Source organism: Phocoena sinus, chromosome X, assembly GCF_008692025.1.
Source record: "Phocoena sinus isolate mPhoSin1 chromosome X, mPhoSin1.pri, whole genome shotgun sequence".
Taxonomy (NCBI): Eukaryota; Metazoa; Chordata; class Mammalia; order Artiodactyla; family Phocoenidae; genus Phocoena; species Phocoena sinus.
This window is the reverse complement of record NC_045784.1, coordinates 110,146,150-110,161,923: the sequence shown is the minus strand read 5'-3', so window position 1 is coordinate 110,161,923 and position 15,774 is coordinate 110,146,150. Positions and strand designations below refer to the sequence as shown.

At 41.9% G+C, this 15,774-nt stretch overlaps 1 protein-coding gene across 2 annotated transcripts in view; it reads right to left on the bottom strand.

The window, feature by feature from the left end:
- The window catches only part of OCRL (OCRL inositol polyphosphate-5-phosphatase), a 57,205-nt gene that overhangs the window by 4,902 nt on the left and 36,529 nt on the right, over positions 1–15,774 (bottom strand). The window contains exons 16-20 of one of the 2 annotated variants that reach the window (XM_032620314.1): positions 13,318–13,428; positions 12,519–12,684; positions 12,014–12,249; positions 3,757–3,780; positions 372–488 (exon numbers count right to left, since the gene is read on the bottom strand). In XM_032620314.1, coding sequence (XP_032476205.1) covers positions 372–488; positions 3,757–3,780; positions 12,014–12,249; positions 12,519–12,684; positions 13,318–13,428 — 654 coding nt within the window. The remainder of the gene's footprint in view (positions 1–371; positions 489–3,756; positions 3,781–12,013; positions 12,250–12,518; positions 12,685–13,317; positions 13,429–15,774) is intronic. The other variant, XM_032620315.1, reaches the window with a different exon arrangement.

Here is a 15,774-nt window from a genome sequence, read left to right as displayed (position 1 = left end):
GGCTTGAAGTTTGCTTTGGACTTTGAAATCTGCAATGCTTCCATGACAGCTAAAACAGGCGTTACAGATTCAGGTGCTCAGCAGTCCAGGGGAAAGCATGTGTAGCCAGGAGACAGGGGAGGAGTTCGGCCCTGCTCCGCCATTACTCTTATGCCGTGGTCTTAGGTAAATCACCTAGCTTGCATGCTTCAGCTCTCACATCTGTAAACGGGGACACTTCCATCTGCCCAGGCAATCTGATATGACGGTGCTGCTCTGTGGAGGTGGCTTGGGAAAGTTAAAAGCACTGTATATACTGACGTGAGGTATTATCATTTCCCACTGGACTCACACACCTTCCAAAGTTGCAGGGCAGGCCCACTCTCACTCACCTGGTGACAGGCGTGTCTGAATAAGTGATCTACCAGGAGCCAGATCTCCTTGGGGACCTTAAGAGGTTTCTCACTGGCACCTTCATCCAAGGGAACCATCTGCAGCAGGGATTTCTCCTAATAGATAAAAAGGGGTGAGAATCAAAAGGGTCTCAATGAAAATTTCTATGTGTAACAATCTCCCTCAAATTCTGCTTATGTGGGTATGATCTGATCTTCACCTCTTAAGACTTTTCATTTTTTCTCACTGGGACACTCCTGGCCAGAAGGCACTTGATACGGATTCCCACAGTTAAATGATCTCCTTTTCTAGATGCTTCACTTAACCGTTAAGCATTCCACTTGGGTTTATTATGTTTATCACGTGCATGCATTGTGTGCTGTAAATCCTTTCAAGGGTGACACTGAGAACCAGCAATACAGTCACGGTAGAGCCCACACACCACCGGAGACTCATGGACCATTACATTACAACTGTCAACAGAGCGCTTTGAGACAGCAGCATCTACTTAGGTTTTTGTTGACTTTTTGTTGTTGTTGTTGTTGACTTTTAACTTATTCTTCTTTCAGGTCTTACCACAAATATCACAGCTTGCATTGTTGATTTAAATGACGTTCTCTGGTCCTCAGGAATGAAAGACAATTCACATTAGACCTACATATATGAATATTTCAGGCTTGATAGAAGGTCTAATTTTTTTTTTTTTGCAGTACGCGGGCCTCTCACCGCTGCGGCCTCTCCCGTTGCGGAGCACAGGCTCCGGACGCGCAGGCTCAGCGGTCATGGCTCACGGGCCCAGCCGCTACGCGGCATGTGGGATCTTCCCGGACCGGGGCACGAACCCGTGTCCCCTGCATCGGCAGGCGGACTCTCAACCACTGCGCCACCAGGGAAGCCCAGAAGGTCTAATCTTAAGGCACTAAAACTCAAAGTCTTAAGATACAAAAATAGTAAACTGAATACAGCATACCAAGAGCCAGAAATACCATGAAAAGTCTAGGCTCTGAGTCCAGAAGTTATTCTTTTTTTTTTTTTTTTTTTTTTTTTTTGCGGTACGCGGGCCTCTCACTGCTGTGGCCTCTCCCGCTGCGGAGCACAGGCTCCGGACGCGCAGGCTCAGCGGCCATGGCTCACGGGCCCAGCCACTCCGCGGCACGTGGGATCTTCCCCGACCGGGGCACGAACCCATGTCCTCTGCATCGGCAGGCGGACTCTCAACCACTGCGCCACCAGGGAAGCCCCCAGAAGTTATTCTTTATAGTAGTAGCTCAGCAAAGAATTCTTGGGGCTTTGACTCCTTTCACCTAACTTTCTACCCTATGTTAGATTCTCCTGAAAGAATCTCAGAGGAAAACCCAGAAGTGACCTAAATTAGATCAGTAACTAAATCTGAACTTGAAAATGGGGAATAAATTCAATTATCTTATGTTTATATAGTCAAATATAAATTATACCGAAAAGATATCTGAAATAGCTTAAAAGGCATCTGAAGGCAGCCTTCATAAAAAATCTAGTGGAGAAAATGGTGACCAACTTTTGGCATCTTCCCCCTTCTACACCTCCGGCTTAAGGTCATATATATGTTCAAATTTAGGAAATGCTGTAAATTTGATCCACAACCCTTATTTAGCCATGTCACTTTAAGGGAAAGAAGAGAAGCATTTCATTACTTCCAGATAGTGTGTGCACTAGAACAGAGCAGAGGGTTCTTCTTGACGTTCTGTTCTTCAATACACACTGGTGACCTTTTAAAGCCACTGTGCGCCTTTCTAAGGGAATAAGGAAGAGAAGGCAGCATGACAGTTGGTTATCATTTAAAATCTATCTTCTTCACATTCGTTTCGCTTCCTTTCTTTCTTTCCCTGGGAATCTATCATTTGATATTCACGTTTCCTACAGTTGCCAGACCTTCTATCAGTGGCTCACCCACTAACTTCTTTCCAGTTGCAAGTATTAAATCCAGGCATCTAGATGATATCTGAGCCAAAACACTGTCCATAATGCACTCTGCTCATTTTCTGGACCAAGTGCAACACACGTACAGATTCCTTAGCAGACACCTTCAAAGTTACCATATATAAATTATTCAGCACTGATTCATGTATTTTAAAAAAAATCTGACATCCAATTAGCACTCTTCCTGTACTAAGGCATTAAGGCAACACAAGGCACTGTTCAAGATGAAAAGACACATGGCCTGCTATTAACAGGGAAGGGCTGGGAAGTAGAGCCATCTCAATCCTTAGTGGTTTCAAAAGGTTAATAAAATGCCAGTAGGTTATATACACCATCCATTATCCATTTTCAAATTCATGTGTGATAATATGAAATGTCATACTTGTATCTCTGAAGTCTCGAGAAAGATTATGCACAAGAAACAATACTTTTTTCAAAAAGTCCACAAATTATCCTGAACTCTAATTTTCAAAGGGAAACCAGGCATGCTTTGTCTTCTTCTTTCAATGGGACACATTTAGTGCCTGATAAGCTCACACTCTGTAACGTTAGTGCTATTAACTGAAGCACAAAAACAGTACACCATCTCCACCAACAAACTGCATTAAACTCCACCAGATGGGGAGGTCACATTAGACACTGTGTGAAAGTACTTTAAGAATGTTTTTCAAGCCCACGTTTCTCTACCGGATGGCCCTGTGTGGAGCCAGGCACCCTCCAGCTTGAAGATGGGGAGGTGGCAAAGCACCGCAGAAGGAGCGTTCACTCGGTTCCTTCACTGGGTATTCAGAAGACCCAGGTTCTAGTTCCCTCTGCCCCATACCCCTGATGTCAGGAGCAGTATAACTTCAGCGAGGTTTTTAACCTTCTTGGGCCTTGGTTGTCTATTAGAAATGGAGAAGACACCTTACCCTGTCTGAAGGCAGGCAGCTCTACCAGACGATCCCTTATGATCTCATTCACCTCTAGGATTCTAGTCTATGATCTGTTTCTTGATCGTACCTGTGTATTCTTTCAGTAATTAATCACTATTATCACTTCCCCCAAATCACGCTTAATGCAACAGAAATTCATTTCTGCTTTTACTATCATTGGAAATGGAAAATGGCAAACGGTACCCTCCTCCATCTCACAAGCTTTCACATACCTCAAGACAGCTCTTTAGTTACTTCTTATTTCAAAAATACAAATCTGAAACCTTGAGTCCTATTGCTTTTATGTACTGGGTCTCAATGACTTGACTGGTGCAGTAAAATAAATATCTTTCCTGTACTTCAGACACACTTAAAGACAGCTGGCAGGACTTTGGGGGATTCTCATGGAGTCAGAGGTGTCTGATATGGGAAAGCCTCGGGATAAATTCCAGGGACCATGGCTAAATGTTAATCAAGCACAGGGAAACACATAACCGCCAATGGATTGCATTACCTTTTCTAGGAAGCTGTCTTCTTCCTGAGAGCAGAGCAGGAAAAGAAAGTCATTGACAGATAGAAAATGATTAGAATTAATTTACAGAATTAGAAACAGATCAGTATTATTAGAATGCACTACCTCACTAGATACATTTTAAATTCTTCAAATAAATCATGATTGTTGAAAATGGAACACATTCTCATATGCAAAGTTCTCTATCATGCGTATTCAAATTTTGTGCAGTATATTGAGACTATCGGTCAAGAAACATACATGTCCAGTCCTAGACTTTTGTGTCTTTTGGCAGCTGCCAGCTGAGCCAGCCAGACACCCACTGATATTTCCTTTTCCTGTGCTGCCTGGAGGCAGGCCCTGCCGCTATGCTGTGTGGCACCTCGCTCACCCTGACGCCACTTCAGTGGAAGAATTTGGCTGTGAGCCCGACAGCGGCCATTCAGGAGATGGTAAGCTTCTCTCCTCTCCACTGCCATGCCTCTCACCACCATTGCTAGCCTCCCAAGCAGTATCTCACACTCCTTTCCATCGCCCGGTACCCTCTCCCCTCCTCAAGGGCCCCTAAAGTCCTCAAATATGGAAGTCCCTCTGAAATGCAAATTCATTTCATTTCAGACCTTTGTGGACCATAAGATCCATCATTATCTCCTACTGGGTTTTCCTATGCAGTATAAGAGAAAAAAGAGAAGCAGGCGAGAGGGAAAAAGGTACTTTTTTAATCGCCTCTGTCTTTTGTGCTATTATTACAATGTAACAATGACAACAGCGACAGTAACTACTGCCACCACTTAGGAGGCATCTGCCATGTAGCAGTAACTGCAATGGGCTCTTATACAATGTCATTTAGTCTGCACATATGCACAAAGTAGCTATTATTCCCGTTTTACAGATGAGGAAACTGAGGCTCTGGGAGATTAAATCATTTGCCCACAGTCACACTATTAGGTATTAACTGGCAGAATCAGGATTAGAACTCAGGTCTGACTGACTCCACAGTCATTACCACTATGCTCCCTTAGATAACTTGAAAAGGATAAACTGACTGCTTCTTAGACAGACAGGCAGGGGAAAGCTTGGAGAATGTATTCTACTCCCAGCAGGCTAAAGACAGTTATAAGGCAGCAGGGTTAGTGGAAAGAGTACAGGCATGGGTGTCAGACAGTCCTGGGTACAAATCTTCATGCTACCTCTTATTATTTTGTACAGACTGCAGGCAAGTTAGTAAACTTCATAGAGCCCCAGTTTCTTCATCTCCGTAACAGGGATAATAACACTTACCTCACAGGGACACGGAAGCAGTCTAAAACACAGGGGGTGTGGGGCAGTGGTGACACAGTATGCCAGCAGCAGGCCTGGTCTCTCAAAGTTCCCTGCACCCCCCAGCAACTTCCAACCCCGCCATGGGCTGCCAAGAACTTGGATATAAATCCCACGTCTCGGTCTGAGAGTAAAAGGAAAAATCCTGATCTTACCTTCACAGATGTGCAGGAGGTTGGAGGTAGGGAAATATGTGTTCCCTGATACTCCAAGTAGTAATGCTGAATGTATTTGTCCCAAATGACTGTTATATATGCTAGGTAGGGTTTTTAGTATTATTAGGTACATTATGAATTAAACATGCTCTTATAGGTTTACCTAGACTTTTAAATACCATATATAGAATGAAATAAAAATAATCAGAGTAACAGTGCTTTAAAAAGTATACAATATTCATAGTATTGTAATTATAACACTTCTTAATGTGGAAGTTAATTCCGAGTGCCAAACATCTAATTTAACTAAATTCTGGAGCATAACCTTTTTTAAAATTTAGAACTACTTATTAACAAAGAGAGACTCTGCTTGTCTGACAGACTTCTCTATTTTCCCTCCTATGAATATGTGCCACATGATATGATGAGTAAAACCAGGAGAGTTTTTATATACTAACCTGTCAAACCAAGCCCTCCAAAAGGTTTTCTTCGGGCATTGACTACCTACCAGTGCAAGGCATTGAGCTAAATGTCTTTGAGGGGTAGGGCGGGTATGAAAAGTGAGGCTACAGTGAGGGGAAAGACACGGTCCCTGACTCGGGTTTACAACTGAATTGGGGTAAGGATTCCCAGAATTTATGGCCTGGCACTACTGTAATTCACCAATATGAGTTCTCAATAAATGGTTAAAACAAACAAACAAAAGACCAGGGGTTCAAAGGAAAGAGAGATGGCTTTCAACTGGGGCTGTCAGGGGACTTTTTCACAATGGTGATGTAACCTAACTAGCCCTTGAAAGATTCACAGGAGTTAAAATGGCAGAAATGGGGTGGGGACATTACAAGTGGGACGGGACAGAAATAAACAAAGTTGCAGAGAAGGTAAATCACAAGGTGAGATTAGGGAAGAGTTAGTCATCTGGTTCGTGGGGAGCAGGAAGGTATAATGAGAAAAATAGTAGGAAATAAACCTAAAAAGGTGTGTTGAAGTCAGACTTTGCTGGACCTTGAATGACAGGTAAAGCAATTTGGATCGTATTCAGCAGGCATGGGGGAGCCGCATGCCTAACTTTAAGCAAGGAAGCGATAGGCCCCAAAGCTGTATTACAGAAAGATCAGTCTGACAGCCCTGAAGAGGGAAAAGAGAAGGCTAGAGAAATAGAGGTGAAGGGAATCGTTAAAAGGCTATCGAGGTAGGTCAAGCAGGAGAGAGCAAGCACCTCAACTAATAATGGGAACATAATATTTTTTTAAAAAATGAATGGGGCTTCCCTGGTGGTGCAGTGGTTAAGAATCTGCCTGCCAATGCAGGAGAGACACGGGTTCGAGCCCTGGTCCAGGAAGATCCCACATGCCGCAGAGCAACTAAGCCCTCAACTAAGTTGTGCACCACAACTACTGAGCCTGCACTCTAGAGCCTGCGAGCCACAACTACTGAAGCCTGCATGCCTAGGGCCTATGCTCCGCTGCAAGAGAAGCCACCGCAATGAGAAGCTCGTGCACTGCAATGAAGAGTAGCCCCCTGCTTGCTGCAACTAGAGGAAGCCCACGTGCAGCAACGAAGACCCAACGCAGACAAAAATAAAATAAATACAATTAAAAATAATATAATAAAAAATTATTTTAAAAAATGAATGGATACAAGAGAAAACTCTGAAATCAAAAGGACTTTGATACTGGTGGAGGGGCAGCAGATTTACACTGAGAATTTATTTCTCTGACTTCAGGCATAAAGTAGGTGTAAATTATATTTATTTCAAGTCTAGGTTCAACTCTGAAAATAGAAACACCACTTAGCTCCCACTAATAAAGAACACTCTCTTAAGGGAGTCCTAAGGTTGCTGCTAATCACTTAGTTCAACTGACTTGCCCACTTTCTGCAAAAGGCTACGTGTTGATCACATTAAAAAAGGGAAAAGCGTTCAGGAGTCCCCAGCGGGGCAACACTGGCATACTACAAATGCACTGCAAATCATTCTTCATCCCAGCATTCACCCTTAGAGGAATTTTCCCAGTAGTAAATGCAGCTAAAATCATGTAAAACGAGTCATTTAGAGGCAGATTCAAATTTAAAAATAAAAAGCAGAAAACTGAATGGATACTGAAGTTCTAGAAAGGATTCATTCATGTGAAATATAAAAAGAAACACAAACCATACACTTAACAGGATAAGAAATGGGTTGTTAGATCAGTAAGACAAAGTAAACACCTACTTGGAGAGATCACTGGGAACAAATTAATCACCAAGTTGTTATTCGTGTTATTTCAAATTTTTGATATTGTTCTCCTAATAGACATGTCCCCAAGCAAATACAGCTGATTCCCCCAACCCTCAACTTTTTTCACCTCTGTATTTACAAGCCAAACCTTTAACTGGTGGGTTCAAGCCTGGCCTCCTCTCTACTAGTCCAGTCTACATGCAAACCAGAATGTTCCTCCAAATATGTCCATTTACAGCCACATACAACTCATTAAAGACTTCCGGTGGATCTAGATGCCCTCTGGCTCCAGTATAAACTCATCTGTTGGCTTTAAGACTCTCTATCCCCCGGGACTTCCCTGGTGGTCCAGTGGGTAAGACTCCACACCCCCAATGCAGGGGGCCTAGGTTCGATCCCTGGACAGGGAATTAGATCCCGCCTGCATGCCACAACTAAGAAGCCCACATGCCGCAAGTGAAGATCCCACGTGCCACAACTAAGACCCGGTGCAGCCAAAATAAATAAATAAATAATAAATACTAAAAAAAAAAAAAGAGCAAAAGTGTTAATTTAAAAAGAAAAAAAGGGACTTTCCTGGTGGCGCAGTGGTTAAGAATACACCTGCCAACGCAGGGGACACAGGTTCGATCCCTGGTCCAGGAAGATCCTATATGCCACGGAGCAACTAAGCCCATGTGCCACAACTACAGAGCCTGCGCTCTAAAGCTCACGAGCCACAACTACTGGGCCTGCGCGCCACAACTACTGAAGCCTGCGCACCCTACAGCCCGCACGCCGCAACTACTGAGTCCATGCACCGCGACTACTGAAGCCCACACGCCTAGAGCCCGTGCTCCACAAGAGAAGCCACTGCAGTGAGAAGCCTGTGCACTGCAACGAAGAGTAGCCCCCGGTCACCACAACTAGAGAAAGCCCGTGTGCAGCAATGAAGACCCAATGCAGCCAAAAATAAAATATAATAAAATAAGTTTAAAAAATAACATAAAACTGGGCTTCCCTGGTGGCGCAGTGGTTAAGAGTCTGCCTGCCGATGCAGGGGATACGGGTTCGTGCCCCGGTCCGGGAAGATCCCACATGCCGCGGAGCAGCTGGGCCCGTGAGCCATGGCCACTGAGCCTGCGCGTCCGGAGCCTGTGCTCCGCAATGGGAGAGGCCACAACAGTGAGAGGCCCATGTACCGCAAAAAAAAAAAAAAAAAACAACAAAAAAAAACAAAAACCAAAAACATAAAACAGAGTAATAACATGTAAATATTAAAAAAAAGACTCTCTATCCACTGCTCCCACCCTACTTAACCAGCTTCACACACCAAAACAGGCTGAATCTGAGACTGATTTTCACAGAGATTAGCTGGTCAATCAATAAGCTTTTATAGCATATAAGGGCTTCAGTAAACAGCACAGGAAAGGAATCTATTGTTGATACAAATTACAAGCTCCACAACTCTCATTCTAAGTGACTTTCCAAAATATTGACTTACTAAACACACTGGACATGAGCCAATAAAGGTAGTTAATGTTTAGATTATCTGTAACCAAACTCCCTACTAACCTCGATTTAGAATTTAGCCGTACTGTGCATACAAGTAAACTTTCTTAAATTATAAGAACCCACATAAACTCCATAATATTTTGCATCCGATGTATAATGAATAAATACTGACGATTATATGCTACTTAATATGCTAATTAATAAACCAGAAAAATCTATCTTAATTCTGGAAAAGAATAAAGATAATTACAAACAGATTCTCCTCTGTTTGCCACCTGTGCTAATCCCAACAGTTCTAGTAGCGGCAAAGTCACTATCAGGAAGAATGAAAAGGACTCATGCCAGTTACTTTATTCTGCATTTGGGGGGAAGAGCATGTGGCACAAGAGTCTTTGTGAAAACAGTACAGGGAAAGTCAACACAGGCACTGAACTCATTTTCGGTTTCACTCAAATTTTAGAGTAAATAATACAAAAAAGGACAACAGGTATCATTATTAATAGTCTTGTCTCACGGGATTTGAAATATCATCTTGGGTCTTGGAACAAGCATGAATAAACAAACCTAAGAAAGCATTTCAGAAGGTCAAAATCAAGCCAAAACACAGTGGGAAGGTATTACAAATGGGGTACAGATAATCTTAGATTCCTTGTTTACCGCCCCACACTAATATGGATAATTTCCTCATCAATGAGATCCAGGAATTTATTAAATGCAACAGGCTGTGAAAAGAATCAGAACCCTAAATCCTACAAAATAAACGCTTTAACAGAATAAATGGTGACCACACACATACAATTTAAGAAGAACTCAGCAATTTTGTAATGAAAAATGATCTGGGTTCTATTTTTTAAAACTTTGAATCATGTGTGCACAAGAAGAAAAAAGGCTTCCTATAGAGCCATTAACTCCACTAAAGATTTTGACTACTTCCTATTCATGGTCAAATGTGGTTGAATTACTTGATAATATTTTAAATAAAATAAACATTTTTAATGCTGGCTGAGTCTCCTTCTTGTCACTTTAATTAATATGGGACAATTGCAGTAAAGGGTAGTATAATGCGTCTGCCAACTCTGACCAAATAGTTCCAGTTTATAGGAAATAAGGTGGGAGGAGGGAGTACAAAAAGACAGGTTTAAAAATTACCAAGAGGAAACAATCAGACAAATTTAAGAAATGTCAGACCCCTGACTGGACAATTGCCCTGGACTCTTAAAAGGCAAAGTCATTAAAGAAAAATGGAAAGAACTGTTCTACTCTAAAAGAGACTGCAGAGACCTCACCAAATGTACTGCATGAACCCAGATCGGATCTTGGCTTTACAAAAGCTATGAAAGAAATTATTGGGACAACTGGAGAAATCTGAATACCGAGTAGCTAGTTTTCTTAGGTGTCATAATGGCACTGTGCGGATATAGAAGTTGTTCTTTTTCTTAAGAGAGGCAGGCCAAAGTATTCACTGGTGAAGTGACACATCACCACTTAATTTCAAATGGTATAGCAAAAAAGAAAAGTATATGTCAGTATATGTGTATAAGGCATGTGGGTGTTGTTCACTGTACTGTTCTTTCAATTCTTCTGCACATTTGCCATTTTCATAATAAAAGTTGGGAAAAAGAAAGCTGGGAAATGGTGTCTGGGATGGAGGCAAGGGGTAGGGAAAAGAAAGGGAGACTACTTCATTTAGAACATATTCTAAAAGGTGAAATAATACATTCAAAAGGTAGGAATATGGTGGTAGAAGAAAAATTAAGTATCATGAAAAATAACAGAATGTCAGGATATGAATTTCTGAAAAACAAATGGTTGTCTCTCAACCAGGGCTAATACACTCAGTCATGAGGGCTCTAGGGAAACAAGCATAATTCCAAGAAAGAATGCTGGGACTGAACTCAAGGGTTTTAATCTGCCATCTGAGTCATCGCTAAAACAATTCCATGGCAACAGAACAGATCACACTCTGACAAGCCAGCAGCCTGCCCGCCGGTCTAGCCCTCCCCGCTAGATGATACAATCACTGCTTCGGCTAGGCCAAAAGGATCAATGTGAATACTAATGGTAATGATAACATAGGGCTGTCACGCCATCTAATTTTCTTTGGTAAAAGACCAAGAGTATACTTTCATAGCCCAAAGAGGTCTGCACACAAATCCAACAATATTTTCACTTAGAAGAAAGGTTCTTAACAGAATGAACTTGTTACTAAATTAATTTTCGTTCCTGAAGATAATAAGCATTTCCTCCATAAGGACATTGATATTACAGCTTGGTGTCGGAGAAGAGAAATCCTCCTCCTTTCTTTTCTTGAGTGAGTCACATTAAACTTGTATCAAACTTCAGTGCATATTATAATCATCCAGGATGCTGATAAAATGCAGATCTCCAGGTCTTGCACCCTGAGATTCTGATTCCGTTGCCAGAGGTGAGCGGGGGGAGGGGCCTGCACTTGTGTAAGGACCCCTGGGGGTTCTGAGGCAGGTACTCTGAGGTTCACTTATGGCCTGGGCTCCAACAAGCAGCTGAGTCTGACTTGGATTAGATATGATGATATAGTGAGGGGCTCTGGACTGGAAGTCAGAAAATCTGGGCGACAGATTTGTCACTAATTTATTCCACTTTGGGCAAGTTATTATCTCTGTGCCTCAGTTTTCTCATATATTTAATGAGGATAATACCACACCCCCCCACCCCGTTACTGGACCTCACATACATGCTAATTTATACAAAAATGACTTGAAAGTATGAAGAGCATAACAAGTAAGCATATCTTTAAATCTCAAAGTTATAAATCTTTGAGAAGGGAGGCTTTAATCTAATTCAGTGAACTTCGTATTATCTCATATTCCTGACAAGAGCCAATTACATATTACCTTCTCCTCTTTCCTTTTAGGCTTAATCCAATGAAAGTTGTGTTAAAGTGACATTCTTATTCTTATTTATCACTTGCCATCCACCCCCCACTTCCCCTGCCAGCCCTGACAAAAGAGGAAGCACAGAGAGAAGGAGGACATCAGTTAAGCACTGCGAAAATTCTATCTAAAGGAGATGCATGTCTTAGGATGCCTCTTACCAAGTCTATGAGTTTGGTAACAGGAACTTCTCGGATTGGTCTTTTCATTCGGCACAAAGCCTCTAAGGATGTACCAAAACAACTTGGGAAGTAATTTCCACTGATGGTCAAGAAGTAATCTTTGCCTCGATCCAGGTGAAGGACAAGAATATCTTCAATCTTATCTTCCCCTGAGTTCAGGATGGTCACAGAGTCTTTGCTGACATACACATCAAGGGAAATGTCCACAGTCTCATCTGAAATGTAAGAGATGGTACATGATAACAGAAACTTCCAGTGGAAAAGCAAAAAGGGGATGAGAACCAACAGAAGAAGTGCCCTCTAAAAAAATCATTAAGTGATGAAGGAGAGATGGGACACACGAAAGAGGGAGGAGCCCCAATACAACGACAGTGGAGGTGAGAGACGTATGGTTAGAAAACAAGAAGTTAATCAAAGGGAGGGGATGGCAGTCATGAGGGGATGGTACATCGCGAGCAGAGACAATGGTAAAGGGAAAACTCACTTGGCTCCAAGTAGCCCTCACAAGGTTCAGCCCGAAGCCATGGCTTGCAGTACTGGCTGTCATTAAGCTTAGGGATGAAAGAAAAATGGCAGGGAACCTGTCCATTGTTGCTGATCTGGAACTTCTCCTTTTGTAGTTGCCGAAACTTCACATTCTCAAACACAAACTGGGGAATAACAGACAGACACAAACATGCATCACTAGTAGGGGAAGAAAGTCAGTTGGATTATTCCATAGAGAATATGAATAAAGAATGAGGTCATTATTAACCATTATTAACTGCTGGATGCACTCGCCAAGCGAGCCAGCTACCCACTGTCCCCTCTCACAACAGCAGAGGAGGAGCCAGGCAGCTCTTGCTACTTCTCTAGGCTACTCTGATTGTTCCTGGGATCCTAAGAGTATAACCCCACCTGGGGTCAGGGCATGCATCCCATGACCAGGTCCTGGTTCCTGAGATATGAATTGGCCAGCAACTCTGAAATATTAAATAAGAGCAGCTGACATCTGAGGGCTTACTTTGTGCCCGGCGCTGTTTTAAGGGCTTTGCACGTATTAACTCGGGTAATCCTCACAACCTCCTCTATACCCAAAAAAGGAAACTGTGGCTCTGAGAGGGTAAGACGCTCGCCCCCGGCCACACGTCTACTAGATGGCAGTGCTGGGACCAAAGTGGAGGCAGTCTGCCTTCAGCTCACACAGTCTTCATGACTTTGCAGTGTTGCCTTCTCCTAGTTACATGGTTTCCCCTGTGCGACCACGATGGGCAGTAGATGGGCAGCCGTGTGTGCTTCCTCACCTCCCTCCGGCTGAGTTCTAAGGAAGGAAGGAAGTCATTTTCCATTCTGTCCATGATGCGTACAATATCTTCAAACACTTTCCGGTACCTCCGTTCATCCACAACCTTCACCTGAAAGAAAATGAACCCTCTTTTCAGTCTTACATGCGTGTAGCTCATCTTCCTTTAAGATTACCTAACAGTTTAAAACCGGTCATTATAGCAACCATTTCAAATAAACTGTGGTGCAAACAACATCCTCAAACACTTTCTGAAATCTCGCTCCATCCACAACTTTTACCTGAGAAAAACAGACAGATCCTTATTTTAGTCTTATGTACTCTCAACTTATATATCTCTAAGAGTCTAACGATCTTTAAAAAGGCCACTAAAACAAACATAAATTATGGGATCACACACCGTAAGGTAAAGGTAAGGTTAATTGGTTAACTTCTTGGAAAAGTTAAACCTCTGTGCTACGAAGCTTGGCAATAATAAATATTTGGGAAGAATATTTTCTTGCTCCATTGTTAAGTAATTTGGTGGTGGAGAAAATGTGACGATTGTGCTAAAACTTATTTCCTGCACTATACAAACTGATAGTGTCAAAACATACCTATCACATTTTCTAATAATGATCATAAAGTGCTAAAACAGCAGAAAAAATGACTAAAGCATTTAACTCTATTAGCTGTTATGCACAATGCCAAGAATCATAATACTAATATAATATCAATGCTCAGATTATATGATGATAAAAGTATGTTAGTAAATAGACCCTATGGCCATTTTAGAAAACGGCCGATACAAAATGTCCCAGATCAGAGTAAAAGCATGACGATAAACAAATCATCTTGCCTAATAGATTGAAAAAACTCCCATCTGACACAGCACTTTCGGCTTCCCGACACAACTGTGCTTTTTTTTTTACTATTAAAACTTTATACAAATCGATGCCCAAAACAAACATAATTAACATACCATTTTCACTTATTAAGGCCCCAGTTTCTTTTTAGAATAGAAAACTTCACAAACTCAATTTTTAAAGAAAGACTGATGTATGCAGTAGAGGCTGTAAAGAAAGTGTTGAAAATAAGAACATCAAAGCTGAGTCTCAAAGACTGTGGAGGTTTTTACATATCTGAACCATAATGATTAGAGAACTTAGGAGTAAGCAATCACTAGCGTCACCAGGGTGCCTACTACAGTGTTACATCAAGAGGAATTTTATACTTTTTAAATTCTTTTTCAACATTTTGCAACTTTAAAAAATATTTATTTATTTATTTTGGCCGTACCACACAGCATGTGGGATCTTAGTTCCCCGACCAGGGATCGAACCCGCGCCCCTGCATTGGAGGCGTGGCCTATTAACCACTGGACCACCAGGTAAGTCCCTTTGCAACTTTTTATTTCAAAAAGTATTTTACATATGTCATCTTATTTTCACAACAACCTGTGAGGCTACCAAAGCAAGGATTATTCTTCTCACAGTTGAGAATATCAAGGTACAAAAAGATCAACTAAGTTGCTCACTGCCACAGTTAATAGCAGAGGTGATATCTGGACCTCTAGCATAAGACCCTTTCCAAAGTACTGGATGTGTGACAGGACCAACTTTTTTTGAGGCGGGGGTAGGTCTTAAAAACACAAATGCCTCAGCTCACTGATAGCAATCTCCAGGGGGCGGGGTCCACGCTTTTGAAGCTCTTTAGGCAATTCCGATGTCCACCAAAGTCTAAGAACCAATGCAACAGATCCCATTACCAAGTGCAGGGCTGGGAACACCATCTCAGCTTAATCTCAGCCAGCCCACAGCAAGTCTTCTGAAATTAATTGGCCCCTGAGTACTTGGTCCCTTTGTTAACAGTCACTGATGTGAATGGTGGTAAGAAATACAATGTGGTTCTTAAAGCCTCTAATCATAGTGTGCCCAAGAGTCCAAAGTATGGGGTGGTTACCCAATAAAATCAAAGCTCTTCTCAGTGGGTTATCATGATCATAACCCTTAATGCTCAGTAAGGATAATGAAGGGGAAAATGTTACCACAGAATGTCACCACTTGATACATCCACTTTAGAAAAGGAAATTACCAATAAAATTAGGAATTAAGAAATATGTACAATGAGCTAGATCTTTATGTAATAACACGGATAGCTCTCCAAGATACACCACTGAATTAAAAAAAAAGTTGCAGACCAACACATACAGTATGAGACCATTTATGATATATACACACCAACAAACAAAACACCACCATATTGTGTATGGGTAAACAGAAAAGGTCTAGAACTGTGCTATCCAATATTATAGCCAGTAGCCACATAAGGACATTTAAATTTAAATTACTTCAAATTAAATAAAATTGGAAGTTCATTTCTCTCAGTCACACTTCAAGTGATCAATAGCTGCCTGCAGGTAACAGCTACTGGATGGGACAGGGCAGATCTAGAACATTTCCATCATCACAGAGAATCT